At 45.7% G+C, this 27,857-nt stretch overlaps 2 protein-coding genes across 13 annotated transcripts in view; both read right to left on the bottom strand.

Moving 5' to 3' along the window:
• Nucleotides 1-10,454, bottom strand: part of LOC120049546 — a 44,968-nt gene extending 34,514 nt beyond the window's left edge. For 4 of the 12 annotated variants that reach the window (XR_005477116.1, XR_005477117.1, XM_038995806.1 and 1 more), the window contains exons 1-2: nt 7,846-10,454; nt 4,990-5,032 (exon numbers count right to left, since the gene is read on the bottom strand). Coding sequence is in view for 6 of the 12 variants with exons in the window: in XM_038995806.1 (XP_038851734.1) it covers nt 4,990-5,032; nt 7,846-8,129 (327 nt within the window). In the remaining 6 variants the exon portion in view is untranslated. Of the gene's footprint in view, nt 1-4,989; nt 5,363-7,587; nt 7,656-7,765 lie in introns of those variants that run through there. The other 8 variants (XM_038995807.1, XM_038995808.1, XM_038995804.1 and 5 more) reach the window with 8 other exon arrangements.
• A 138-nt stretch (nt 10,455-10,592) lies between these two features.
• The window catches only part of LOC120049448 (4F2 cell-surface antigen heavy chain-like), an 18,292-nt gene continuing 1,027 nt past the window's right edge, over nt 10,593-27,857 (bottom strand). Inside the window, exons 2-10 of the mRNA XM_038995714.1 lie at nt 23,044-23,217; nt 22,711-22,802; nt 20,542-20,681; nt 19,565-19,674; nt 19,320-19,394; nt 19,105-19,235; nt 18,558-18,638; nt 12,164-12,377; nt 10,593-11,989 (exon numbers count right to left, since the gene is read on the bottom strand). Of these exons, the coding sequence (XP_038851642.1) occupies nt 11,853-11,989; nt 12,164-12,377; nt 18,558-18,638; nt 19,105-19,235; nt 19,320-19,394; nt 19,565-19,674; nt 20,542-20,681; nt 22,711-22,802; nt 23,044-23,217 (1,154 nt within the window). The 3' untranslated portion in view covers nt 10,593-11,852. The remainder of the gene's footprint in view (nt 11,990-12,163; nt 12,378-18,557; nt 18,639-19,104; nt 19,236-19,319; nt 19,395-19,564; nt 19,675-20,541; nt 20,682-22,710; nt 22,803-23,043; nt 23,218-27,857) is intronic.

Genomic DNA, 27,857 nt, shown 5'->3' with positions numbered 1-27,857 from the left:
CAACTAACTATGACATAACTGACACATGGCTAAACAAACTAACTACGGCAAAATCTGCGTCCTCCTCTTTCTCTCTTGTCAGAATCCTCTCTCTCTTCTTTCTTCTCTCTACTATCTTCTTCTTTTTCGTATCTTTGTTTCTGCCTTCTCTAACTGAAATCTATCTTCTCTTCTCTTCTCTCTTATCTCTTCTCTAATCTAGAATGCTCTGCTCCTCTTCTCACCTCTAACTCTAAAAAAAAAAGCTTCTCTTGAGCTCTCTAATCTCTCTTTCTCTCTCTCTGCTCTCTCTTCTCTCTACTCTCTCTTTTCTCTATACTCTCTCTCTCTCTCTCTTCTCTATCTCTGCTTCTCTCTCTTCTCTCTCTCTACTCTCATCTACTTCTCTCTCTCTTCTCTCTCTATCTCTCGCGCTCGCTATATCTCTCCTCTATCCTTCTTCTCTTATCTGCTCTTTCTCTCTGGCTGTCTCGAGTGAACCTGTTCTGCTCTCTCCTCTCATCTACTATCTTACTCGATGCTTTAAGTGACTCTCCTTTCTCTATCTCTTCTCTTCTTCTCTACCTCTGTCTTCTGTATTCTCTTATCTCTTCTTATCTGCTCTAAAACTCGCTTCTTTCTTCTTCTTATCTACTCTTCTGCTCTATCTGTAAAGACTTAAGCTCTCTCTCTCTGTGCTCTCTCTTTTTGTGTCTTTTTCAGTGGTGGGGTTGGTGTGGCTTAAAAAAATCTCTTCTTCTGGGGGTTCTCCTATCGACTGGAGGATTCTTCTCTAGCTTTCTCTTCCTTCTCTCGATTCTCTTGCTTTTCTCCTTTTCTTCTTTTCTAATCTTCTTATCTCTCTCTTGCTACTACTTGTCTACTCTTCTCTCACCCATTACTTACCCATTACTTACCCATTACTTACCCATTACTTACCCATTACTTACCCATTACATACCCATCCCATACCTATTACAGACCTATTACATATCTATTACATACCCATTACATACCTATTACATACCTAGTACATACCCATTAAATACCCATTACATACTCATTACATACATATTACCTACCCATTATATACTCATATCCATTTATACCCATTACATACATATTAATACCTATTACGTACCCATTACCTACCATTATTTACCAATTATGTACCTATTATATACCCATTACATACCTATTACATACCCATTATACACTGCTCAAAAAAATAAAGGGAACACTTAAACAACACAATGTAACTCCAAGTCAATCACACTTCTGTGAAATCAAACTGTCCACTTAGGAAGCAACACTGATTGACAATAAATGTCACATGCTGTTGTGCAAATGGAATAGACAAAAGGTGGAAATTATAGGCAATTAGCAAGACACCCCCAAAAAAGGAGTGATTCTGCAGGTGGTGACCACAGACCACTTCTCAGTTCCTATGCTTCCTGGCTGATGTTTTGGTCACTTTTGAATGCTGGCGGTGCTCTCACTCTAGTGGTAGCATGAGACGGAGTCTACAACCCACACAAGTGGCTCAGGTAGTGCAGTTCATCCAGGATGGCACATCAATGCGAGCTGTGGCAAAAAGGTTTGCTGTGTCTGTCAGCGTAGTGTCCAGAGCATGGAGGCGCTACCAGGAGACAGGCCAGTACATCAGGAGACGTGGAGGAGGCCGTAGGAGGGCAACAACCCAGCAGCAGGACCGCTACCTCCGCCTTTGTGCAAGGAGGTGCACTGCCAGCGCCCTGCAAAATGACCTCCAGCAGGCCACAAATGTGCATGTGTCTGCTCAAACGGTCAGAAACAGACTCCATGAGGGTGGTATGAGGGCCCGACGTCCACAGGTGGGGGTTGTGCTTAGAGCCCAACACCGTGCAGGACGTTTGGCATTTGCCAGAGAACACCAAGATTGGCAAATTCGCCACTGGCGCCCTGTGCTCTTCACAGATGAAAGCAGGTTCACACTGAGCACATGAGCACATGTGACAGACGTGACAGAGTCTGGAGACGCCGTGGAGAACGTTCTGCTGCCTGCAACATCCTCCAGCATGACCGGTTTGGCGGTGGGTCAGTCATGGTGTGGGGTGGCATTTCTTTGTGGGGCCGCACAGCCCTCCATGTGCTCGCCAGAGGTAGCCTGACTGCCAATAGGTACCGAGATGAGATCCTCAGACCCCTTGTGAGACCATATGCTGACACATGCACATTTGTGGCCTGCTGGAGGTCATTTTGCAGGGCTCTGGCAGTGCACCTCCTTGCACAAAGGCGGAGGTAGCGGTCCTGCTGCTGGGTTGTTGCCCTCCTACGGCCTCCTCCACGTCTCCTGATGTACTGGCCTGTCTCCTGGTAGCGCCTCCATGCTCTGGACACTACGCTGACAGACACAGCAAACCTTTTTGCCACAGCTCGCATTGATGTGCCATCCTGGATGAACTGCACTACCTGAGCCACTTGTGTGGGTTATAGACTCCGTCTCATGCTACCACTAGAGTGAGAGCACCGCCAGCATTCAAAAGTGACCAAAACATCAGCCAGGAAGCATAGGAACTGAGAAGTGGTCTGTGGTCACCACCTGCAGAATCACTCCTTTTTTGGGGGTGTCTTGCTAATTGCCTATAATTTCCACCTTTTGTCTATTCCATTTGCACAAAAGCATGTGAAATTTATTGTCAATCAGTGTTGCTTCCTAAGTGGACAGTTTGATTTCACAGAAGTGTGATTGACTTGGAGTTACATTGTGTTGTTTAAGTGTTCCCTTTATTTTTTTGAGCAGTGTATATCCCTTATATACCCATTACATACATTTACATTTAAGTCATTTAGCAGACGCTCTTATCCAGAGCGACTTACAAATTGGTGCATTCACCTTATGATATCCATACCTATTACATACCCATTATATATCCCTTATATACCCATTATATACCTATTATATACCTATTATATACCCATTACATACCTATTATATCCCCATTATATACCTATTAATACCTATTATATACCTATTAATACCTATTACATACCATGATGTACCCATTATATACCCATTATATATCCATTACATACCCATTACATACCCATTACATACCCAGTCTATATCCATTACATATTCATTACATACCTATTACATACCTATTACATACCCATTACATACCCATTACATACCCATTACATACCCATTACATACCCATTACATACCCAGTCTATATCCATTACATACCTATGATATACCCATTACATACCCAGTCTATATCCATTACATACCTATTACATACCCATTACATACCCAGTCTATATCCATTACATACCTATTACATACCCATTACATACCCAGTCTATATCCATTATATACCCATTACATACCTATTACATACCCAGTCTATATCCATTATATACCCATTACATACCTATTACATACCTATTACATACCCATTATATATCCCTTATATACCCATTACATACCCATTATATATCCCTTATATACCCATTATATACCCATTACATACCTATTATATCCCCATTATATACCTATTAATACCTATTACATACCATGATGTACCCAGTCTATATCCATTACATACCCATTACATACCTATTACATACCTATTACATACCTATTACATACCCATTATATATCCCTTATATACCCATTACATACCCATTATATATCCCTTATATACCCATTATATACCCATTACATACCTATTATATCCCCATTATATACCTATTAATACCTATTACATACCATGATGTACCCAGTCTATATCCATTACATACCCATTACATACCTATTACATACCTATTACATACCTATTACATACCTATTACATACCTATTACATACCCAGTCTATATCCATTATATACCCATTACATACCTATTACATACCATGATGTACCCAGTCTATACCCATTACATACCCAGTCTATACCCATTACATACCTATTACATACCCATTACATACCCATTACATACCCATTACATACCCATTACATACCCATTACATACCCATTACATACCCATTACATACCTATTACATACCTATTACATACCTATTACATACCTATTACATACCTATTACATACCTATTACATACCCATTACATACCCATTACATACCCATTACATACCCATTACATACCCATTACATACCCATTACATACCCATTACATACCCATTACATACCCATTACATACCCATTACATACCCATTACATACCCATTACATACCCAGTCTATACCCATTACATACCCATTACATACCTATTACATACCTATTACATACCCATTCTATACCCATTCTATACCCATTACATACCCATTACATACCCATTGCATACCTATTACATACCCATTATATACCCCTTATATACCATTCTATACCTATTATATACCCATTACATACCTATTACATACCCCTTATATACCCATTACATACCTATTTATTGGGTCTGACCACGTCATGCTAATTTCCTATATTTATAAAATTATTTATCCAAATATTCCATCCTAAAAATTGGATGGCGAAACATTGCAGTGAATTTCTTCCAATGTCTTTAGCTGCCTGCCTGACAGTTTCAGTGCGGGTTTGACGTGATCTACTGAATAAAATCACCCATCGACCTCAACGCCTCGACACCTCGACACGTCGACACCCCTGAGGTGACGTTGGTCTCGCTTCACCCAATAAACCCCATAAACATGTAATTGACCTAATTCCTGAAAATGAATACTTTCACAAGGTACAAAGTATGACTGTTATTTTTCCTCAGTACAGATTGGATTAAACGCGTGTATAAATAACTAATTAACCAAAGGTCATGAAGGTCACGGGTAAAGTATACCCGTTGCACATTCCCTACTGAGAAATAGATTTTATTTTAATATAATTGATATTTTATGCTGTCATTAGACCAGTATAAAGCATTTTTTTTCTCATAAATATTGTGTGTCACTGACAATAACTGATTAATAAAAAGTATTGATTGGTGAAAATTGACTTACTGTCAACCGCCGATCAAGGTAATAACTGGTTCTCAGACTCAACCTGAAATATGGAAAAACATTTATTTTAGAATAAAATCAATGACGTGAACTCAGACACATTTTAATATGCATTTTTCTACTTCTGTGACAGTAGAGGATCTCTTCTGATGAAGACAATTTCCAGATAGCTTTTTTGTTGTTACAATAACCCAATAACCCAACGGACAATAACCCAACGGACAATAACCCAACGGACAATAACCCAACGGACAATAACCCAACGGACAATAAACCAACGGACAATAACCCAACGGACAATAACCCAACGGACAATAACCCAACGGACAATAACCCAACGGACAATAACCCAACGGACAATAACCCAACGGACAATAAACCAACGGACAATAACCCAATAACCCAACGGACAATAACCCAACGGACAATAACCCAACGGACAATAACCCAACGGACAATAACCCAATAACCCAACGGACAATAACCCAACGGACAATAACCCAACGGACAATAACCCAACGGACAATAACCCAACGGACAATAAACCAACGGACAATAACCCAACGGCCAATAACCCAACGGACAATAACCCAACGGACAATAACCAAACGGACAATAACCCAACGGACAATAACCCAATAACCCAACGGACAATAACCCAACGGACAATAACCCAACGGACAATAACCCAACGGACAATAACCCAATAACCCAACGGACAATAACCCAACGGACAATAACCCAACGGACAATAACCCAACGGACAATAACCCAATAACCCAACGGACAATAACCCAACGGACAATAACCCAACGGACAATAACCCAACGGACAATAACCCAACGGACAATAAACCAACGGACAATAACCCAATAACCCAACGGACAATAACCCAACGGACAATAACCCAACGGACAATAACCCAACGGACAATAACCCAACGGACAATAACCCAACGGACAATAAACCAACGGACAATAACCCAACGGACAATAACCCAACGGACAATAAACCAACGGACAATAACCCAACGGACAATAACCCAACGGACAATAACCCAACGGACAATAACCCAACGGACAATAAACCAACGGACAATAAACCAACGGACAATAACCCAACGGACAATAACCCAACGGACAATAACCCAACGGCCAATAACCCAACGGACAATAAACCAACGGACAATAAACCAACGGACAATAAACCAACGGACAATAACCCAACGGACAATAACCCAACGGACAATAACCCAACGGACAATAACCCAACGGACAATAACCCAACGGACAATAACCCAATAACCCAACGGACAATAACCCAACGGCCAATAAACCAACGGACAATAACCCAACGGACAATAACCCAAATGCCAATAACCCAACGGACAATAACCCAACGGACAATAACCCAACGGACAATAAACCAACGGACAATAACCCAACGGACAATAACCCAACGGACAATAACCCAACGGACAATAACCCAACGGACAATAAACCAACAGACAATAACCCAATGGACAATAACCCAATAACCCAACGGACAATAACCCAATAACCCAATGGACAATAACCCAACGGACAATAACCCAACGGCCAATAACCCAACGGACAAATGCTCTATGAAATTTAGAGTGAGACTGTTTTCAGAGGTATGAACGCAGTGATCCTAAAACTTAAAACTTAAGGATTTAGTTGACTAGCCAGCTGCACTAGTAGACTGCGATTTCAGTCTCACCCAAGTAACATTCAGGTCCAAAAACTGAGCCATGCGATATTTAAAAAGACAAAATTCCACTATCCTGACAGGCTAGTTGGCCACATTTTCTTCTCACGCGGTCTGAACAGTACTAGCCTCAGGCTAGACGGCTCGATTCGTTTAAATCCCTGTATGCACGGCACCCAAAATATGACAAACGTAAAATTGATCGTAAATCAAGCATTATTCGTATATGAAATCAACACCAAATATCGCAATTTCAAAATAACGACTTGGACCAGTATTGAATTGGCCTCTTAAAAATTCTCTACGAGTAACAATTTGTCATGTGAAAAGCACACAAGTAAACAATATTTTCAGAATGACTACATGTCTTTCAGAAACAGTAGCAGGATGGAGCAGAAGCTAGAAACGGACAGAGACTGAGAAAACAGAGGACATTTAAAGGCTTGCAGAAATATCCTCGCTTGAGGCACAGTTCGGCAATAATTTTCCCTCTAAATCCCAAGTAGAGAAAGACCAATAGATGGGAACGCCAAGAGACTAGAGAATGGATCCCTCTTACAATCTGAATAGGGTCAAAAGGTCAAAATCACCAGATTTAAATGTGTTAACAAATCATAAGCCCTAAAAACAATAGACTTTCCTGGAGGGGGGGGGGTCAACTCCAGAGACAAACACAGACAGGGGGACTTCAAGGAGATTCGTTTCTTGCAGACGTTTCCAGGACTTTATACGGGAAGTCTTGTTACTAGTACGATCTCATGCCGTTTTTCAGGCCCTTGTGATCAACAAAAATATATATTTTTTTTTAAATCTCCTTGTTTTTTTAAAGTATAAAAATAACTAAGCCAGCAAATAGTGACATGTACAAACCCACGGGGTTTTATCTTTGTTTTTGCCAGATGTGCAATTGGGTCGACAGCATCAAGATGCTTCTGTTCCTGCACGTAATGACACAGTACAATATAAAACCATCTTTACAGCATTGTAACCTGTGACCGTAATAGTAACTCATTTTCAAACTTAGACAAGGACAGAGATGCAGACTTACCATTCATCCCTTCAGCGTGTTCACGGCACAGCAATGCTCTGCTACATGTGTGTGTGTTGTCTGTGTCTGTCTGTACGTACGTGTGGGAGGGAGTTTCGTAGGAGCGGTTATGAGCTCGCTGACGCTCTCTCAAAACCTCTGATCGCACCTCTGTGTGTGTCTGAAAAAGAAAGGGAGAGACAGACAGAAACAGAGAGATGGAGGGTGTGAGGGAGAGAGAGAGAGCCCTCTGATCTCTCACACACCTCGTCATTGCGATCCTGGAACAAAATGACATGAACACACACACACAGATGGAGAACAACCCACCACAGAGCAGCGGGCCCAGACCTCGAACACAGTTCTCAGTTTGACACAGCAACATCTGGCCTTGTGTCTCTCTCTCTCTTTCTCTCTCTCTCTCTCTCTTCTCCCATACATCTCAGTTTGACATTTACGAGCCTGTTATCAACACCTTTACTAAGAGAATACTGCTGTAGAGTGCACTCAGACTATATATATATTTTTTTAAAGTAAAGCAATGGAGGTTTGTACAGCTACCTCATACTGACACAGTACAATTTATCATCCAAAATACACTCAGTGGTGTAAAGTACTTCAGTAAAAAATACTTTGAAGTACTACTTGAGTAGTTTTATGGGGGTATCTGTACTTTACTATTTATAATTTTGACAACTTTTACTTCACTATATTCCTCAAGAAAATAAGGTAATTTTTACTCCGTACATTTTAAACGCTTCACGGGACAGAAACGGTCCAATTCACAGGCTTGTCAAGAGAACATCCCTACTGCCTCTGATCTGGAGGAATCACTAAACATAAATGCTTAGTTTGTAAATGTCTTTGGAGTTTGCCCCCCTGGCTATCCGTCATTTTAAAAATTAAATAAAAAATTGTGCCGTCTAGTTTGCTTAATATTTGGAATTTTAAAAATGATTCACACTTTTACTTTTGATACTTAATTTACACCAAATACTTTTACTCAAGTGGTATTTTACTGGGTGACTTTCACTTTTACTTGAGTCATTTTCTATGAAGGTATCTTTACTTTTACTCAGGTACGATAATTGGGTTACTTTTTCCCACCACTTACTACACTACGTGGTAACAGTTTGGGTTGAATTAAATGTGAATCAATTGATGAAGATGGTGAGGATGAGGAGGTCAAAGATGTTTGAAATGTAGCAGTAAGAGCAAGAGGCATGTCATGACTGTGCATCGTGGCTCAGAAGGTGGTTGGGGCTGGTTTCACACCGCCGGGGACGGGGTGCTAACGTGGGGGCGATCTGGTTCCCGGTATCTCCTCACCCCGACGGCAAGGTATTGAGAAATAAACCAAATTCTGAAAACCTAAAAAAAAAAATATATACATTTATAGGATACTGTTTCAGACAGGTATGAAATAAACTATAGTAAAATACTAGAATATTTTGATGGGTTTGTACAGACTAATGGCCAAGAAAGAGTGAAAGGTATAGAGGGCCTATCAATACGTTAAGCGAGTAGTAGACGCTATCGGTCATTTGACTCTGAAAGACGGACGCCTCCACGTAACAGGAACCTCTTCACTAATCCAGTGCACATTGAGACAAACGCATGTGGGGGCATGAATTCGAATGATAAGAGGCGGTTTGCCAAACACAGATTAACCCTAACCCGGGATTAAAAAGCAATTAAATGGAATATGCTTCTTAGTCCCGGCCTGTCTGGGAAACGGCCCTTGTTTTACCAGTATCACAGTAAAGTAACAGTCAATATGATAAAAAATTACTAAAATATATAATTTACAGTAGATATTTTACCAGATTCAAATATAATATTCATTATATATAATTTACAGTAGATATTTTACCAGATTCAAATATAATATTCATTATATATAATTTACAGTAGATATTTTACCAGCTTCAAATATAATATTCATTATATAATTTACAGTAGATATTTTACCAGATTCAAATATAATATTCATTATATATAATTTACAGTAGTTATTTTACAAGATTAAAATATTATTCATATTTCATTTACAGCAGATATTTTACAAGATTAAAATATGATTCATATTTAATTTACAGCAGATATTTTCCCAGATCTTAAAAAATATAGTCAATATAGTCAAAGGGAAAAGGATTTAGTTGTGCTTGAAACTCAACTCAGAACTCCTGGCTAAAACGATACAAAACCTGTAATATTTTAAAAGAATACATTCAATTGATGTGTGTGTGGGGGGGGGGGGGGGGGGTAAACCCTAACCCTGGTAGATGGTGTTGTCGACGGTAACACGAACCGCAGGTTAACGGGCCTCGCCTACGTGTGGCTTTAGGAAAGTTCACGCACAACACGACTGCGCGTACGGTACTGAATCATCCACATTACTGCAAATACAGGCCTGAACACGACGGCATGTATTGAACAGACAAAGTGCGCGCACGTGAACATACATTATACAGCACACGCCGTCAATGGGAATGAACCAACAGAGCGTGATGTATTTATATCTTCCAACCACCTGCGTGAGGTGAGAGAGACATATTTCAGGCTGTTTCGTGGCCCTGACATTATCACACCTGTAAAGTTCCTCTGCCTGCTCTTAACGGATAGCATGTGGCATTAGGCCAATATCACACACACACACACACACACACACACACACACACACACACACACACACACACACACACACACACACACACACACACACAAAAACAGAACACAAGCAGTACACACAGCTCTGAGGCATCCACAGACCGAACACGTACACAACACTCTGTGTATCAGTAGAAGGACGGAGACGGAGTCGATGTTTGATTGTCACCAGGCAATATAACGCAGGACTTTTAATTTACTCCTTTCAAGTTTTAGTCAGAACAATATCTCGCAATAGGGAGCTAGCAATCTTCTCCAATACAATACCAATACAATACCAATACAATACCAATACTATACCAATACTATACCAATACAATACCAATACAATACCAATACTAGCATTTGAATGACAATTCTGTTCCACTGGATGGAATAAAACAGATTGAAGAAAAAAAATAAAAAAATAAAATTCAAACTGATATTTTCCTACTTCAACAGTTCAACTCCAGATGTCATAAAACACATTTTTTTTAAACGGAACTAAAAAGTTCCCTTTTAAATGTTTTCAAAACAACGGCCAACAAAAACATTTGATCAAATCTGAACTGGAATGTTTTAACAGGTGGAAATAGTCATTCTGGCCTAACCGTTTATATTTTTAAGCTCTGGCTAAAACCGCTGTTCATACTATATATTCCTTCTGCTTGTTTTCTGTCATCTAAAACATTCTCCCTTTGTTCATGGTGTAAAAGTTATGTTTAGTAGTTTCTTATTCTGGCCTGTTCTAGTCCTGGTCTCTGCTCTAGTCCTGGTCTCTGCTCTAGTCCCGGTCTCTGCTCTAGTCCCGGTCTCTGCTCTAGTCCCGGTCTAGTCCCGCTCTAGTCCCGGTCTCTGCTCTAGTCCCGGTCTCTGCTCTAGTCCCGGTCTCTGCTCTAGTCCCGGTCTAGTCCCGGTCTAGTCCCGGTCTAGTCCCGGTCTAGTCCCGGTCTAGTCCCGGTCTAGTCCCGGTCTAGTCCCGGTCTAGTCCCGCTCTAGTCCCGCTCTAGTCCCGCTCTAGTCCCGGTCTCTGCTCTAGTCCCGGTCTCTGCTCTAGTCCCGGTCTCTGCTCTAGTCCCGGTCTCTGCTCTAGTCCCGGTCTCTGCTCTAGTCCCGGTCTCTGCTCTAGTCCCGGTCTCTGCTCTAGTCCCGGTCTCTGCTCTAGTCCCGGTCTCTGCTCTAGTCCCGGTCTCTGCTCTAGCCCCGGTCTCTGCTCTAGCCCCGGTCTCTGCTCTAGTCCCGGTCTCTGCTCTAGTCCCGGTCTCTGCTCTAGTCCTGGTCTCTGCTCTAGTCCTGGTCTCTGCTCTAGTCCTGGTCTCTGCTCTAGTCCTGGTCTCTGCTCTAGTCCTGGTCTCTGCTCTAGTCCTGGTCTCTGCTCTAGTCCTGGTCTCTGCTCTAGTCCTGGTCTCTGCTCTAGTCCTGGTCTCTGCTCTAGTCCTGGTCTCTGTTCTAGTCCCTCCTAAGCGAAGGGGAAGGTCAATAGGACAGCCTGTCCTGGTCCCAGCAGCAGTTTATCCAGCGAGACAGAGCTGTCCGCAGCCAGGTTCTCAAGGTCTGTACTCAGCTTCACTTGAGCCTGCTCCGGGAGGCTCAGCTCTGGGAAGAGGAGGAGAAATCCTGTCAGTATTGGAATGTTTTTTATCATGTTTTGACTTCTCATATGTTGTTGCGTCATCGTTTATTCATTTTGAGGATATAGTCTGGTCTCATCGGAAGACGTCTCAATATGATCTCACAAATAAATAACGCATATTCAAGTGAAATAAATACCTGTGTTGTTGAGGACCATGGTTAAGGAGGCGGAGCCCCAGTTAACGGCTGTCAGGTATCGCTCGCTCTGGTCCCACAGACGCAGGAAAGCAAGGGATGAGGAGGAGGAGTGGAGGTGGAAGTAGTCCCCATGAAGGAGGGAACGTTCTTTACCCCTCAGATCAGAGAGGGTCTTAAACCACGAACGACATGTCAGACGATGAGTCTTCTGGGCCTGGAGAGGGAGGGGGGAGGAGAGGGAGAGGGGAGCAGAGGGAGGGGAGAGAGAGGAGGAGAGGGAGGGGGGAGGAGAGGGAGGGGAGAGAGGAGGAGGAGAGGGAGGGAGAGGAGAGGGAGTGGGGAGAGAGAGAGGAAGAGAGGGAGGGGGAGGAGAGGGAGGGGAGAGAGAGGAGGGGAGGGAGGGGGGAGGAGAGGGAGGGGAGAGAGGAGGAGGAGGAGAGGGAGGGGAGAGAGGAGGAGAGCTTAGATTGTTTTATTAGGATCCCCATTTGCCGACTCCAATGGCAACAGCTAGTCTTACCGGGGATCCGACAACAACAAAATACATTGCAGACAGAAGACAATTGACATACATGTAAAACATTAACATGTAGTGTGTGTCTATCAGTTACATATATGTCGAGAGAGAGAGAGGGGAGACAGACATGAGGGGAGACAGACATGAGGGGAGACAGACATGAGGGGAGACAGACATGAGGGGAGACAGACATGAGGGGAGACAGACATGAGGGGAGACAGACATGAGGGGAGACAGACATGAGGGGAGACAGACATGAGGGGAGACATAATGAAGCTTGTGAGGGGCTGAGTGCAGGGAACACGGTCACACGTGGCAGTACTGATAAGGCGAGGAACCGTTTAAGGTCCAGATCACTCAAGTCTCTGCCTAGAAATAATGAAGAAAAGTTTAGTGATGAGAAGGAGAGTCCACTCAAAGTGGGGTGTATATACTAGAGGTCGACCGATTAATCGGAATGGCCGATTAATTGGGGCCGATTTCAAGTTTTCAGAACAATCGGTAATCGGTATTTTTGGACACTGATTGTGGCTTTACACCTTTACTTAACTAGGCAAGTCAGTTTAGAACAAATTCTTATTTTCAATGACAGCCTAGGAACAGCGGGTTAACTGCCTTGTTCAGGGGCAGAACGACAGATTTTTACCTTGTCAGCTCGGGGATTCGATCTTGCAACCTTCCGGTTACTAGTCCAACGCTCTAACCACCTGCCTTACATTGCACTCCATGCGGAGCCTGTGTGGCAGGCTGACTACCTGTTACGCGAGGGCAGCAAGAAGCCAAGGTAAGTTGCTAGCTAGCATTAAACTTATCTTATAAAAAACAATCAATCTTCACATAATCACTAGTTAACTACACATGGTTGATGATATTACTAGTTTATCTAGCGTGTCCTGCGTTGCATATAATCGACGCAGTACGCATTCGCGAAAAAGGACTAATACTAATTTTCTAAACTAATAATCGATGCGGTGCCTGTTCTCATCGAATCACAGCCTACTTCGCCAAACGGGTGACGATTTAGCACTGTTGTTGCACCAAACCTAATCATAAACATCAACGCCTTTCTTTAAAATCAATACACAAGTATATATTTTTAAACCTGCATATTTAGTTAATATTGCCTGCTAACATGAATTTATTTTAACTAGGGAAATTGTGTCACTTCTCTTGCGTTCCGTGCAAGCAGTCAGGGTATATGCAGCAGTTTGGCCCGCCTGGCTCGTTGCGAACTGTTTGAAGTCCATTTATTCCTAACAAAGACCGTAATTAATTTACCAGAATTGTACATAATTATGATATAACATTGAAGGTTGTACAATGTAACAGCAATATTTAGACTTAGGGATGCCACCCGTTAGATAAAATACGGAACGGTTCCGTATTTCACTGAAAGAATAAATGTTTTGTTTTCGAGATGATAGTTTCCGGATTCGACCATATTAATGACCAAAGACTCGTATTTCTGTGTGTTATTATGTTATAATTAAGTCTATGATTTGATAGAGCAGTCTGACTGAGCGATGGTAGGCACCAGCAGGCTTGTAAGCATTCATTCAAACAGCACTTTCGTGCGTTTTGCCAGCAGCTCTGCTGTTTATGACTTCAAGCCTATCAACTCCCGAGATTAGGCTGGTGTAACCGATGTGAAACGGCTAGCTAGTTAGCGGGGTGCGCGCTAATAGCGTTTCAAACGGTGACACTAGAGACTAGGAGTCGCTCTGAGACTAGGAGTAGTTGTTCCCCTTGCTTTGCAAGGGCCGCGGCTTTTGTGGAGCGATGGATAAGGAAACTTTGAGGGTGGCTGTTGTCGATGTGTTCCTGGTTCGAGCCCAGGTAGGAGCGAGGAGAGGGACGGAAGCTATACTGTTACACTGGCAATACTAAAGTACCTATAAGAACATCCAAAAGTCAAAGGTATTTGAAATACAAATGGTATAGAGAAATAGTCCTATAATTTCTATAATAACTACAACCTAAAACCTCTTAACTGGGAATATTGAAGACTCATGTTCAAAGGAACCACCAGCTTTCATATGTTCTCATGTTCAAAGGAACCACCAGCTTTCATATGTTCTCATGTTCTGAGCAAGGAACTTAAACGTTAGCTTTCTTACATGGCACATATTGCACTTTTACTTTCTTCTCCAACACTTTGTTTTTGCATTATTTCAACCAAATTGAACATGTTTCATTATTTATTTGAGGCTAAATTGATTTTATTGATGTATTATATTAAGTTAAATAAGTGTTCATTCAGTATTGTTGTTATTGTCATTATAACAAATAAATATCTTTAAAAATGTCAGAATAATCGGTATCGGCTTTTGTTGGTCCTTCAATAATCGGTATCGGCGAGAGAGGGGGGTGGACAGAGCAGAGCGAGAGGAGGGGGGGGACAGAGCGGAGCGAGAGGAGGGGGGACAGAGCGGAGCGAGAGGAGGGGGGGACAGAGCGGAGCGAGAGGAGGGGGGGACAGAGCGGAGCGAGAGGAGGGGGGACAGAGCGGAGCGAGAGGAGGGGGGACAGAGCGGAGCGAGAGGAGGGGGGGACAGAGCGGAGCGAGAGGATGGGGGGGACAGAGCGGAGCGAGAGGATGGGGGGGACAGAGCGGAGCGAGAGGAGGGGGGGACAGAGCGGAGCGAGAGGAGGGGGGGACAGAGCGGAGCGAGAGGGGGGGGGACAGAGCGGAGCGAGAGCGGAGCGAGAGGAGGGGGGACAGAGCGGAGCGAGAGGAGGGGGGACAGAGCGGAGCGAGAGGAGGGGGGACAGAGCGGAGCGAGAGGAGGGGGGACAGAGCGGAGCGAGAGGAGGGGGGGACAGAGCGGAGCGAGAGGAGGGGGGGACAGAGCGGAGCGAGAGGAGGGGGGACAGAGCGGAGCGAGAGGAGGGGGGACAGAGCGGAGCGAGAGAAAGGGGGGACAGAGCGGAGCGAGAGGAGGGGGGACAGAGCGGAGCGAGAGGAGGGGGGACAGAGCGGAGCGAGAGGAGGGGGGGACAGAGCGGAGCGAGAGGAGGGGGGGACAGAGCGGAGCGAGAGGAGGGGGGGACAGAGCGGAGCGAGAGGAGGGGGGACAGAGCGGAGCGAGAGGAGGGGGGACAGAGCGGAGCGAGAGGAGGGTGGACAGAGCGGAGCGAGAGGAGGGGGGACAGAGCGGAGCGAGAGGAGGGTGGACAGAGCGGAGCGAGAGGAGGGACAGAGCGGAGCGAGAGGAGACAGAGCGGAGCGAGAGGAGGGGGGACAGAGCGGAGCGAGAGGAGGGGGGACAGAGCGGAGCGAGAGGAGGGGGGACAGAGCGGAGCGAGAGGAGGGGGGACAGAGCGGAGCGAGAGGAGGGGGGGACAGAGCGGAGCGAGAGGAGGGGGGACAGAGCGGAGCGAGAGGAGGGGGGACAGAGCGGAGCGAGAGGAGGGGGGACAGAGCGGAGCGAGAGGAGGGGGGACAGAGCGGAGCGAGAGGAGGGGGGACAGAGCGGAGCGAGAGGAGGGTGGGACAGAGCGGAGCGAGAGGAGGGGGGGGACAGAGCGGAGCGAGAGGAGGGGGGACAGAGCGGAGCGAGAGGAGGGGGGACAGAGCGGAGCGAGAGGAGGGGGGACAGAGCGGAGCGAGAGGAGGGGGGACAGAGCGGAGCGAGAGGAGGGGGGACAGAGCGGAGCGAGAGGAGGGGGGACAGAGCGGAGCGAGAGGAGGGGGGACAGAGCGGAGCGAGAGGAGGGGGGACAGAGCGGAGCGAGAGGAGGGGGGACAGAGCGGAGCGAGAGGAGGGGGGACAGAGCGGAGCGAGAGGAGGGGGGGACAGAGCGGAGCGAGAGGAGGGGGGACAGAGCGGAGCGAGAGGAGGGGGGACAGAGCGGAGCGAGAGGAGGGGGGACAGAGCGGAGCGAGAGGAGGGGGGACAGAGCGGAGCGAGAGAAAGGGGGGACAGAGCGGAGCGAGAGGAGGGGGGACAGAGCGGAGCGAGAGGAGGGGGGACAGAGCGGAGCGAGAGGAGGGGGGGACAGAGCGGAGCGAGAGGAGGGGGGGACAGAGCGGAGCGAGAGGAGGGGGGACAGAGCGGAGCGAGAGGAGGGGGGACAGAGCGGAGCGAGAGGAGGGGGGACAGAGCGGAGCGAGAGGAGGGTGGACAGAGCGGAGCGAGAGGAGACAGAGCGGAGCGAGAGGAGACAGAGCGGAGCGAGAGGAGGGGGGACAGAGCGGAGCGAGAGGAGGGGGGACAGAGCGGAGCGAGAGGAGGGGGGACAGAGCGGAGCGAGAGGAGGGGGGGACAGAGCGGAGCGAGAGGAGGGGGGACAGAGCGGAGCGAGAGGAGGGGGGACAGAGCGGAGCGAGAGGAGGGGGGACAGAGCGGAGCGAGAGGAGGGGGGACAGAGCGGAGCGAGAGGAGGGGGGACAGAGCGGAGCGAGAGGAGGGTGGGACAGAGCGGAGCGAGAGGGGGGGGGGGACAGAGCGGAGCGAGAGGAGGGGGGACAGAGCGGAGCGAGAGGAGGGGGGACAGAGCGGAGCGAGAGGAGGGGGGACAGAGCGGAGCGAGAGGAGGGGGGACAGAGCGGAGCGAGAGGATGGGGGGGACAGAGCGGAGCGAGAGGAGGGGGGACAGAGCGGAGCGAGAGGGGGGGACAGAGCGGAGCGAGAGGGGGGACAGTGCGGAGCGAGAGGAGGGGGGGACAGAGCGGAGCGAGAGGAGGGGGGGACAGAGCGGAGCGAGAGGAGGGGGGTCAGAGCGGAGCGAGAGGAGGGGGGACAGAGCGGAGCGAGAGGAGGGGGGACAGAGCGGAGCGAGAGGAGGGGGGACAGAGCGGAGCGAGAGGAGGGGGGACAGAGCGGAGCGAGAGGAGGGGGGACAGAGCGGAGCGAGAGGAGGGGGGACAGAGCGGAGCGAGAGGAGGGGGGACAGAGCGGAGCGAGAGGAGGGGGGACAGAGCGGAGCGAGAGGAGGGGGGACAGAGCGGAGCGAGAGGAGGGGGGACAGAGCGGAGCGAGAGGAGGGGGGACAGAGCGGAGCGAGAGGAGGGGGGGACAGAGCGGAGCGAGAGGAGGGGGGGACAGAGCGGAGCGAGAGGAGGGGGGGACAGAGCGGAGCGAGACGAGGGGGGGACAGAGCGGCGCGAGACGAGGGGGGGACAGAGCGGCGCGAGAGGAGGGGGGGACAGAGCGGAGCGAGAGGAGGGGGCACAGAGCGGAGCGAGAGGAGGGGGGGACAGAGCGGAGCGAGAGGAGGGGGGACAGAGCGGAGCGAGAGGAGGGTGGACAGAGCGGAGCGAGAGGAGGGGGGACAGAGCGGAGCGAGAGGAGGGGGGGACAGAGCGGAGCGAGAGGAGGGGGGACAGAGCGGAGCGAGAGGAGGGTGGACAGAGCGGAGCGAGAGGAGGGGGGGACAGAGCGGAGCGAGAGGAGGGGGGGACAGAGCGGAGCGAGAGGAGGGGGGACAGAGCGGAGCGAGAGGAGGGTGGACAGAGCGGAGCGAGAGGAGGGGGGGACAGAGCGGAGCGAGAGGAGGGGGGGACAGAGCGGAGCGAGAGGAGGGGGGGACAGAGCGGAGCGAGAGGAGGGGGGGACAGAGCGGAGCGAGAGGAGGGGGGACAGAGCGGAGCGAGAGGAGGGGGGGACAGAGCGGAGCGAGAGGAGGGGGGACATGTTGCTAGAGGATGTCGCTAGTGCATGTTGCTAGAGCATGGGTTGTAGATTTTAATTAGCCTTCTCAGTTAAAACATGTGACTACATATAAAACTGAATACATCTACAGGTAACTGCCAAAATAAAGGAAACACTAAATATAAACGATAAAGTGAAAGGGCCACGTGTCAGAAGAGCTTCCTTCTAGCAGTTACCTGCACTACACTACTACCACTAGAGGGAGGTATAACCAAGTCAGTACCTCCGCTGTATCGTTCTTCACAGCTCCTTCAGCAACCTCCTCTTCCTCAGTGTCCCACAGCATCTTAGGAGAGGTGGAGCCCTGAGAACAAGAGAGAGAGAGAGAGACAGAGACAGAGAGAGAGAGAGAGAGAGAGAGACAGAGACACACAGAGAGAGACAGAGAGAGACACACAGAGAGAGACAGAGAGAGACAGACAGAGAGAGACAGAGAGAGACAGAGAGAGACAGAGACAGAGACAGAGACAGAGAGAGAGAGAGAGAGAGAGAGAGAGAGAGAGAGAGAGAGAGAGAGAGAGAGAGAGAGAAGAGTTAACATCAGTCCAGGTCCAGACCAGGAAGTGTTATGCAATTATTACTGAGGTGGTAAAGGGTCAGAGTTTCAGTTCTCTCTGATATAGTTTTACATTGGACATTTACATTGTTTTATCAACACATTCGTTTTCCACTGCAACACATTTTTTTCTACGGTTTTAAATAGACCCGTGTGAACAAATGGTTCTCCTCCATTCCACCGCTTTCCCCTGTCCACCACCAGCGCTCCTCACCTGGTCCACGAGGCCCAACTCATCTCCGTAGTTGAAGACAGGTGTTCCAGGCAGTGTGAAAAGCAGCAGTTGGTAAAGTCGTACCAGTTCTGGTTTCTCCACCACTGAAGCCAGATGGTTCCCCAAACTGCCTGGTTAAAAAAAAAAATGTATTTTAAAGTTGTATTTTGTTGTTTGATAAAACGAATGCTTCTAAAGACCATTCTCTCTCTTACCTCCTAGACCCCAGGCTAAAGAGCTCTGTTTCTGGGTCGAGACCAGGCCGTGGATGGACTTCGCTCTCTCGATACCTGCAAGTTACACACAGGTTGGGAACATCTCAAATTACAGCCAATTATTTCCCAATGACTTCTTTTAACCAGAACAACAAGAACTTTCTCTATGTTTAGGACCAATATTTATTCTAAGGTAACACTCACTAGTTTGTCTTGTTTAAAGTGTATTAGAAATGTTCTGTTACCGGAGTTTTCCTTGTTAAGGACATCAGACAGTATCAGATCCACACCAGAAGAGTTGAGAAGTTGAGAGACGGCAGAGGAGTCCTGACCATCAACCACTCCTATTACAGCTCTAGAGAGCGAAGGGAGAGGGGGGGAGAGAGAGAGAGAGAATGGGGGGAGAGAGAGAGAGAGAGAGAGAGAGAGAGAGAGAGAGAGAGAGAGAGAGAGAGAGAGAGAGAGAGAGAGAGAGGAGAGATAGAGAGAGAGAGAAAGAGAGGCGAGAGAGAGATAGAGAGACAGAGAGAGAGAGAAAGAGAGGAGAGAGAGAGATAGAGAGAGAGAGAGAGAGAGAGAGGAGAGAGGAGAGAGTGGAGAGATAGAGAGAGAGAGAGATAGAGAGAGAGAGAGAGAAAGAGAGGAGAGAGAGAGAGAGAGAGAGATAGAGAGAGGAGAGAGGAGAGAGAGGAGAGAGGAGAGTGGAGAGATAGAGAGAGAGAGAGCGGGGGGAGAGAGAGAGAGCGGGGGGAGAGAGAGAGAGCGGGGGGAGAGAGAGAGAGCGGGGGGAGAGAGAGAGAGCGGGGGGAGAGAGAGAGAGCGGGGGGAGAGAGAGAGAGAGAGACAGAGAGAGAGAGAGAGAGGGTTTAGAATAACATTTCATTCCCGTTTAGACTTTGCTCAGACAGTGACTACTGAACAGTACTTCTTAATGTCCAAAAGAGGGTTCTGTAATACTGGACTACTGCAGTATCACCAACTGACCACCAGGAGGCAGAAAGAACACAGCCTCCAGGCCACTCTGCATGTGGTTCTCTGTTCCCCCAACCTTTATTGAGCTGTGATCCAACTACAGCCTTTCAGACTATCAGTAACCCTCGTCTCTCTCCTGACCCCACAATAATCACAACATGTCAGGACTAAGCTATGACCCAGACGGAATCAAGTCCAGGGATGTAAGGTCGGTAAGGCCTGTCTGTCTAGCTGCGTGACTATTAGTTACCTCTTCTTCACGTCCACCTCTGTCCTGTTGCCCTGGACGACACCCTGGAACTTGGACCAATCAGAAGAGGCGCTGGCAGCAGCGAGGCCGGACACCTGCACCCCGTCCACGCCCATCCCCAGCCAGTGTTCAGCAGCTTCCTGGAGGATGTATTCATTATATTACACGCATTTCAAATACATACGAGTTGCCTTAGACATTTTACTACAACAGGAGAGAGAGGTTGGCTACTACACATAAACAGACCAGTGACACACAGAGAGACAAGAGATAATGAAGGGTAGTCATGTAAACACACAGAGAGACAAGAGATAATGAAGGGTAGTCATTTAAACACACAGAGAGACAAGAGATAATGAAGGGTAGTCATTTAAACACACAGAGACAAGAGATAATGAAGGGTAGTCATTTAAACACACAGAGAGACAAGAGATAATGAAGGGTAGTCATTTAAACACACAGAGAGACAAGAGATAATGAAGGGTAGTCATTTAAACACACAGAGAGACAAGACATAATGAAGGGTAGTCATTTAAACACACAGAGAGACAAGCGATAATGAAGGGTAGTCATTTAAACACACAGAGAGACAAGCGATAATGAAGGGTAGTCATTTAAACACACAGAGAGACAAGAGATAACGAAGGGTAGTCATGTAAACACACAGAGAGACAAGAGATAATGAAGGGTAGTCATTTAAACACACAGAGAGACAAGAGATAATGAAGGGTAGTCATTTAAACACACAGAGACAAGAGATAATGAAGGGTAGTCATTTAAACACACAGAGAGACAAGAGATAATGAAGGGTAGTCATTTAAACACACAGAGAGACAAGAGATAATGAAGGGTAGTCATTTAAACACACAGAGAGACAAGAGATAATGAAGGGTAGTCATTTAAACACACAGAGAGACAAGCGATAATGAAGGGTAGTCATTTAAACACACAGAGAGACAAGAGATAATGAAGGGTAGTCATTTAAACACACAGAGAGACAAGAGATAATGAAGGGTAGTCATTTAAACACACAGAGAGACAAGAGATAATGAAGGGTAGTCATTTAAACACACAGAGAGACAAGCGATAATGAAGGGTAGTCATTTAAACACACAGAGAGACAAGAGATAATGAAGGGTAGTCATTTAAACACACAGAGAGACAAGAGATAATGAAGGGTAGTCATTTAAACACACAGAGAGACAAGCGATAATGAAGGGTAGTCATTTAAACACACAGAGAGACAAGCGATAATGAAGGGTAGTCATTTAAACACACAGAGAGACAAGAGATAATGAAGGGTAGTCATTTAAACACACAGAGAGACAAGCGATAATGAAGGGTAGTCATTTAAACACACAGAGAGACAAGAGATAATGAAGGGTAGTCATTTAAACACAGAGAGACAAGAGATAATGAAGGGTAGTCATTTAAACACAGAGAGACAAGAGATAATGAAGGGTAGTCATTTAAACACACAGAGAGACAAGCGATAATGAAGGGTAGTCATTTAAACACACAGAGAGACAAGAGATAATGAAGGGTAGTCATTTAAACACACAGAGAGACAAGAGATAATGAAGGGTAGTCATTTAAACACACAGAGAGACAAGAGATAATGAAGGGTAGTCATTTAAACACACAGAGAGACAAGCGATAATGAAGGGTAGTCATTTAAACACACAGAGAGACAAGAGATAATGAAGGGTAGTCATTTAAACACACAGAGAGACAAGAGATAATGAAGGGTAGTCATTTAAACACACAGAGAGACAAGCGATAATGAAGGGTAGTCATTTAAACACACAGAGAGACAAGCGATAATGAAGGGTAGTCATTTAAACACACAGAGAGACAAGAGATAATGAAGGGTAGTCATTTAAACACACAGAGACAAGAGATAATGAAGGGTAGTCATTTAAACACACAGAGAGACAAGAGATAATGAAGGGTAGTCATTTAAACACACAGAGAGACAAGAGATAATGAAGGGTAGTCATTTAAACACACAGAGAGACAAGCGATAATGAAGGGTAGTCATTTAAACACACAGAGAGACAAGAGATAATGAAGGGTAGTCATTTAAACACACAGAGACAGACTGGAGGACAGAAGAGGTTATAAAGTGTTTTCAGAATGGCACAGATTCTCACACACACACAGTCTCACCCTGAGTTTGTCCAGTACTTTAGGCAAGTTGTCAGGGCTGAACCAGGGGTCAGCTCCAGGGTTAGGGGTCAGATTCAACACCACAGAGATACCTGACAGAGAGAGGTAAATACGAGTGCTTGAGTCAGGAGGAGATCGTTAAAAAAGGGAGCTCAACCAAGGTGGAGAGTATTTTAAGGGTTTTAATTCAGACCGAAGGTCCATTGTGATTCTATTGTCAGCTGAACGGGTTAAGCAGAGTCCGGCCTCAGATCAGAGACAGACAGCCGGTCTGATCCCTATTAATGAGATCATATCTTCAGTCACGCCCAATGGGCCAAACAGATCACTTACCCTTCTTGTGGGCCTTGTCCAGCAGAACCAGCAGGTCCTGGTCAGTTCCTACCCCGGGGTCCATAGAGACCAGGTCTAGAGTGTCTACTTGGTCCTGCTGGACAGTGTGAAGAGGCCCCAGAACCAAGCCCTTCACCTTCAACTGGTTCAGACTGTCTAGTACCTCAACTACACCTGGAGAGAGAGAGAGAGGGAGAGAGAGAAAATAGAGATTGTCAGAAAGTGGAGTGGGGACAGAGAGGAAGGAGAGGGTGAATGACAGAAAGGTAAAGGAGTAGAGAGAGGGAGGAAAAGGGAGAGTGTCAGAGGGTGGTGGGAGAGGTGAGAGGGAAGAAACGTGACAAAAGAGGAAAGTGATAAAAAGAGAGGTAGGTTGAACATCTCTCCTTCAGTCGGGGTGATGGGAAAAAAGACTAGTCACCTTCGTTCGTTCGTGTGTGTTCGTGTGTGTTCATGTGTGTGTGTGTGTGTGAGAAAAGGGAAGGATTGTCTGAGTCGACAATCAGTTTACTGTTAGCCAAAACATCAGGATGGGAAACTGGTTTCTCTTCTTATCTGTTTAACATATAATGGGAGAAATGTGGGGAGATTCCGTTTAACATATAATGGGAGAAATGTGGGGAGATTCTGTTTAACATATAATGGGAGAAATGTGGGGAGATTCCGTTTAACATATAATGGGAGAAATGTGGGGAGATTCCGTTTAACATATAATGGGAGAAATGTGGGGAGATTCCGTTTAACATATAATGGGAGAAATGTGGGGATATTCTGTTTAACATATAATGGGAGAAATGTGGGGAGATTCTGTTTAACATATAATGGGAGAAATGTGGGGAGATTCTGTTTAACATATAATGGGAGAAATGTGGGGAGATTCTGTTTAACATATAATGGGAGAAATGTGGGGAGATTCCGTTTAACATATAATGGGAGAAATGTGGGGATATTCTGTTTAACATATAATGGGAGAAATGTGGGGAGATTCTGAACTTATTTTAGCCAAGTCTGTCCTTTAAACTACTAAATGACAACTACTTGTCTGTTCTATCAGAAAGGGGAAGAGAGTATTTTAGACCAAGCTGAGTCAGATTGCTGACTTGGCTAACAGCTGTCAGTAGGTCAGAGGCCAGGCCCCCGGTTTTTCCCCGTTGCGATGGAACTTAGGCTTCCCAGTGTTTTAACAATGCATCTTTCCCACAACGGCCTGAAGATGTAACATGTGTTTCCCAAGACACCATGCAGAGATAACGTTCAGTAAGAGGCATGGGCGGCAGGTAGCCTAATGGTTAGAGCGTTGGACTAGTGTGTGTGTGTGTGTGTGTGTGTGTATCCGAAAGGTTGCAAAATCGAATCCCCGAGCTGACAAGGTACAAACCTGTCGTTCTGCCCCCTGAACAAGCCAGTTAACCCACTGTTCCTAGGCCGTCATTGAAAATAATAATTTGTTCTTAACTGACTTGCCTCGTTAAATAAAGGTTAAATAAATAAAAAATGTGTTGATACTAATAGGATCGAAAGGCAGCGATGCTCTCAGGTCAGCTATCGCCATTCAAATCTTTCCTTAACATTAAAATGATTCCACAATACTGACCACGGATCAGCTCCTAGAGAGATAATATCACAGCTTATTGTAATGCTTACCCTATGATGAAGCACTAACACTACATTTGGGACACCATTGCATACGTTAAGCTACACATCAGGAAATATATAGAGGCCAAAATGATTGACGGTAGCCATAATAGCTCAATAAAACTCAATTGAATGAACATGACATAGGTTTACTTATCGAAATGCAGTCATCTCGGTTTTAATTTTGAAACATATTTTTATATATCGCTTATATATATAACTGCAAAGACACTGGCAACTTGGTATTTGTAGTCAACTTCATTGTGACGTTATCGGTGGTCTCAAATAAATAAACAAATAAACATTGCGATTCTATGTTTAACAGAGATCTCCTGTGTATAAAGTAGGGAGAAACACATCGAACTACACACCGTTCAACCAGTGGTCTGAGGTAGTCGGGTAAATAACCAGCTTTAGTAATAACGGTTTCTGGAAACAGCTCAAAGATTTAACGATGCTCCTACGCAGGTTCTAAAGATTAACTTAGCATTAAGATACTTTGGGGAAACCAGGCGCTGGGCGGTCTGGAGGAATGAGATGGTCACAAGACACGTAGCCCCTTCCTAACAGACTGAATAGGCAAATTACAACCACAAGACACACAGCCCCTTCCTAACAGACTGAATAGGCAAATTACAACCACAAGACACGTAGCCCCTTCCTAACAGACTGAATAGGCAAATTACAACCACAAGACACGTAGCCCCTTCCTAACAGACTGAATAGGCAAATTACAACCACAAGACACGTAGCCCCTTCCTAACAGACTGAATAGGCAAATTACAACCACAAGACAGGCAGCCCCTTCCTAACGGACTGAATAGGCAAATTACAACCACAAGACACGTAGCCCCTTCCTAACAGACTGAATAGGCAAATTACTAACCACAAGACACGTAGCCCCTTCCTAACAGACTGAATAGGCAAATTACAACCACAAGACACACAGCCCCTTCCTAACAGACTGAATAGGCAAATTACAACCACAAGACAGGCAGCCCCTTCCTAACAGACTGAATAGACAAATTACAACCACACACAGCCCCTTCCTAACAGACTGAATAGGCAAATTACAACCACAAGACACACAGCCCCTTCCTAACAGACTGAATAGGCAAATTACAACCACAAGACACGTAGCCCCTTCCTAACAGACTGAATAGGCAAATTACAACCACAAGACACGTAGCCCCTTCCTAACAGACTGAATAGGCAAATTACAACCACAAGACACACAGCCCCTTCCTAACAGACTGAATAGGCAAATTACAACCACAAGACACGTAGCCCCTTCCTAACAGACTGAATAGGCAAATTACAACCACACACAGCCCCTTCCTAACAGACTGAAGAGGCAAATTACAACCACAAGACACGTAGCCCCTTCCTAACAGACTGAATAGGCAAATTACAACCACAAGACAAATCAGACTCAGTCTGTTTTCACATCTTTGGGCTCAAGTAGGCTGTTGACATTCTAAATCACGTCCTGACATTCTAAATCACGTCCTGACATTCTAAATCACGTCCTGACATTCTAAATCACATCCTGACATTCTAAATCACGTCCTGACATTCTAAATCACGTCCTGACATTCTAAATCACGTCCTGACATTCTAAACAACCCGTCCTGACATTCTAAATCACGTCCTGACATTCTAAATCACATCCTGACATTCTAAATCACATCCTGACATTCTAAACAACCCGTCCTGACATTCTAAACAACCCGTCCTGACATTCTAAATCACGTCCTGACATTCTAAATCACGTCCTGACATTCTAAACAACCCGTCCTGACATTCTAAATCACATCCTGACATTCTAAATCACGTCCTGACATTCTAAACAACCCGTCCTGACATTCTAAATCACGTCCTGACATTCTAAACAACCCGTCCTGACATTCTAAATCACGTCCTGACATTCTAAACAACCCGTCCTGACATTCTAAATCACATCCTGACATTCTAAATCACGTCCTGACATTCTAAACAACCCGTCCTGACATTCTAAATCACGTCCTGACATTCTAAACAACCCGTCCTGACATTCTAAATCACGTCCTGACATTCTAAATCACATCCTGACATTCTAAATCACATCCTGACATTCTAAACAACCCGTCCTGACATTCTAAATCACATCCTGACATTCTAAATCACATCCTGACATTCTAAATCACATCCTGACATTCTAAATCACATCCTGACATTCTAAATCACGTCCTGACATTCTAAACAACCCGTCCTGACATTCTAAACAACCCGTCCTGACATTCTAAACAACCCGTCCTGACATTCTAAACAACCCGTCCTGACATTCTAAACAACCCGTCCTGACATTCTAAATCACGTCCTGACATTCTAAATCACATCCTGACATTCTAAACAACCCGTCCTGACATTCTAAACAACCCGTCCTGACATTCTAAACAACCCGTCCTGACATTCTAAATCACATCCTGACATTCTAAATCACGTCCTGACATTCTAAACAACCCGTCCTGACATTCTAAATCACGTCCTGACATTCTAAATCACGTCCTGACATTCTAAACAACCCGTCCTGACATTCTAAATCACGTCCTGACATTCTAAATCACGTCCTGACATTCTAAATCACGTCCTGACATTCTAAATCACGTCCTGACATTCTAAATCACGTCCTGACATTCTAAATCACATCCTGACATTCTAAATCACGTCCTGACATTCTAAATCACGTCCTGACATTCTAAACAACCCGTCCTGACATTCTAAATCACGTCCTGACATTCTAAACAACCCGTCCTGACATTCTAAACAACCCGTCCTGACATTCTAAATCACGTCCTGACATTCTAAATCACGTCCTGACATTCTAAATCACGTCCTGACATTCTAAATCACATCCTGACATTCTAAATCACGTCCTGACATTCTAAATCACGTCCTGACATTCTAAACAACCCGTCCTGACATTCTAAATCACGTCCTGACATTCTAAATCACGTCCTGACATTCTAAATCACGTCCTGACATTCTAAATCACGTCCTGACATTCTAAATCACGTCCTGACATTCTAAACAACCCGTCCTGACATTCTAAATCACATCCTGACATTCTAAACAACCCGTCCTGACATTCTAAATCACATCCTGACATTCTAAATCACGTCCTGACATTCTAAACAACC

This window comes from Salvelinus namaycush, chromosome 6 (genome assembly GCF_016432855.1).
Source record: "Salvelinus namaycush isolate Seneca chromosome 6, SaNama_1.0, whole genome shotgun sequence".
Classification (NCBI taxonomy): domain Eukaryota; kingdom Metazoa; phylum Chordata; class Actinopteri; order Salmoniformes; family Salmonidae; genus Salvelinus; species Salvelinus namaycush.
This window is presented reverse-complemented; position numbering and strand designations above follow the sequence as displayed.